General features: G+C 28.8%; 1 protein-coding gene across 1 annotated transcript in view; it reads right to left on the bottom strand.

Moving 5' to 3' along the window:
* Nucleotides 1-2,225, bottom strand: part of LOC106467861 (polypyrimidine tract-binding protein 1-like) — a gene marked incomplete at its 5' end in the record, with an annotated part of 42,153 nt that overhangs the window by 29,824 nt on the left and 10,104 nt on the right. The window contains 2 exons of the mRNA XM_013928240.2: nt 1,383-1,441; nt 1,644-1,695. Of these exons, the coding sequence (XP_013783694.1) occupies nt 1,383-1,441; nt 1,644-1,695 (111 nt within the window). The remainder of the gene's footprint in view (nt 1-1,382; nt 1,442-1,643; nt 1,696-2,225) is intronic.

The raw sequence follows: 2,225 nt of genomic DNA, 5'->3' as shown, positions 1-2,225 counted from the left end.
ATATATATATATATAAAGTACTCCATTAATATTTTTCAAATATTTAATATTTTTAATATTTGTATAGAAATATAATTAAATATCATCAACAACTTTCTCTTCAGTACTCCATGATTACCAGAAATTTATTTTCTTTTAAATTTTGGGACTATCCAGCACAGGGCAAGCAGATAACCAATAATTAGGAATTGGTGGTTCAAAAATAATATGATGGTCATAAATAACATTACTTAACTAATTTATCTTGGAAATAATTGCTTTGAAATTTAATGATCATACATTTTATATATTAAATTCCAACTTGTCTAACTCTCCTATTTTACAGTTTCACACAACACACACACATATATATATAACAACAGCTAGACAGAAAACAGAGCTGATAATCAACCACATAGAATATACTATAGTAAGTCAGTTGGACAAAATACAAGAAAATCAGCTTAACAAAACATCACCAAATAGAACATAAACAGAAGCTAGATAGAAAGGTTATCATATAAAGATAAGTTAAGATCTCTGAATTTGTTTTCTCTTGAAAAAAGAAGAGTTAGAGGGGATCTGATTGAAGTGTTTAAGATTGTTAATGGAATTGATAGTGTTGATGTATCATCTTTTTTTCATACTTAATGGTGATAATGGTAAAAGTAGGGGGACACAAATATAGATTTGGGCAGGAAAGAAGTCATCTTTAGCTAAAGACAGCTTTATTTTTCTAATAGATGGTTGACCTCTAGAACAGGTTGCCTTAGGCATAGTGGATGCAGTTAATTTAAGAGAGTTTAAGGGAAAGCTTGATAAATATTTGAATGATAAGGGGTAGTTTTGAGGTGTTTTTTTTATGGTTTAGTCTAATTTGGTGGATAGGGTAGCTTTAATGTACCAAAAGATATTTTGCTGTTCTTTATGTTAAAACAGAAATTCATCAGCCAGAACACAAAAAATTTACAAGTTTGGAAGTTAAACATGAGAGAGGATAGTAAATCAGCCAGATATAATATCAAATAAGTATCTTAATATCTTGGGACCAATGTAAGATACAAAATTCAAAGATCTATAAACCTAAACATTTTAACTAGTGGGTTTATTACTAAATTTACTTTTTTAAAAAAAAGAAAAATCCATGTTTTTAATTTTATTCACTGAAAGAAATAAAATGCATAAATACTTTTTAAATACCGATTTCCTTTTACATAGTGGGGATAATACGTTATTTTTTCTTAGTTGTACGGGATTCCATAACGATATTTTACCTCAGTTGGTCGTCTTAGAAACAAAAAGAACATACTGAAGTATTTTGTCAACATATGTATAACTACTCCTAACAAAAAAAACTGGTAGCACAACTTATTTGTGATGACATCTGAAATATGCAGACTTACTAGTTTGGCTGCTTGTGCTGTGATGATATCAGGATATTGTATCAGAGCCTGGAATGTGTCTAGAAAACATAAGAAAAACATAGTTTTCTTTCTAGAATAGTTTAAGAATAAATTGGTGCAGTCTTTTTCACATTATACTTAATGAAATGTTTATTTATAAAAAATTTTTTGTTTTGCCCCAGGTTCTATATGTAACTTTTCCAATACATATAAAAACTATGAGGGGATGGAGAGAACAATAACTTAAAGCTGTGTACTTACTGTTCTTGGTAAAGGTAATAATTTTCAGTACTTTTCCAACCCTGGAAAATATCTAGAATGAAAAGTAAACTTAGCAATATTTATTCACAAATATCTTAATAATATACTACAATTTATTTTTAAATAATGTATTACTAGCATTACATTTCCAAACATGCAGTTTTTTTTTAGTTGTTTTAATGGATCCTTTATGATCATAGAAAATTTGATTACTCAATCCAGAAACTTAAATCACAAAACACCTTGAAAAAACTGAAAAATATTGGCTGTTGGAAGCTTAACAATTTAACACAGCTAAGATGTGAACATTTTGAACATAAAAAATATTCTCTGATAAAAGCTGATTGTGAGAGTAAAGTTACTAGCAAGGAAAGCTGAATGTAAAAGTAAAGATTCTAGCAAGGAAAGCTGATTGTGAGAGTAAAGTTACTAGCAAGGAAAGCTGAATGTAAAAGTAAAGATTCTAGCAAGGAAAGCTGATTGTGAGAGTAAAGTTACTAGCAAGGAAAACTGAATGTAAAAGTAAAGATTCTAGCAAGGAAAGCTGATTGTGAGAGTAAAGTTACTAGCAAGGAAAACTGA

This window comes from Limulus polyphemus, unplaced genomic scaffold (genome assembly GCF_000517525.1).
Source record: "Limulus polyphemus unplaced genomic scaffold, Limulus_polyphemus-2.1.2 Scaffold2769, whole genome shotgun sequence".
Lineage (NCBI taxonomy): Eukaryota > Metazoa > Arthropoda > Merostomata > Xiphosura > Limulidae > Limulus > Limulus polyphemus.
This window is presented reverse-complemented; position numbering and strand designations above follow the sequence as displayed.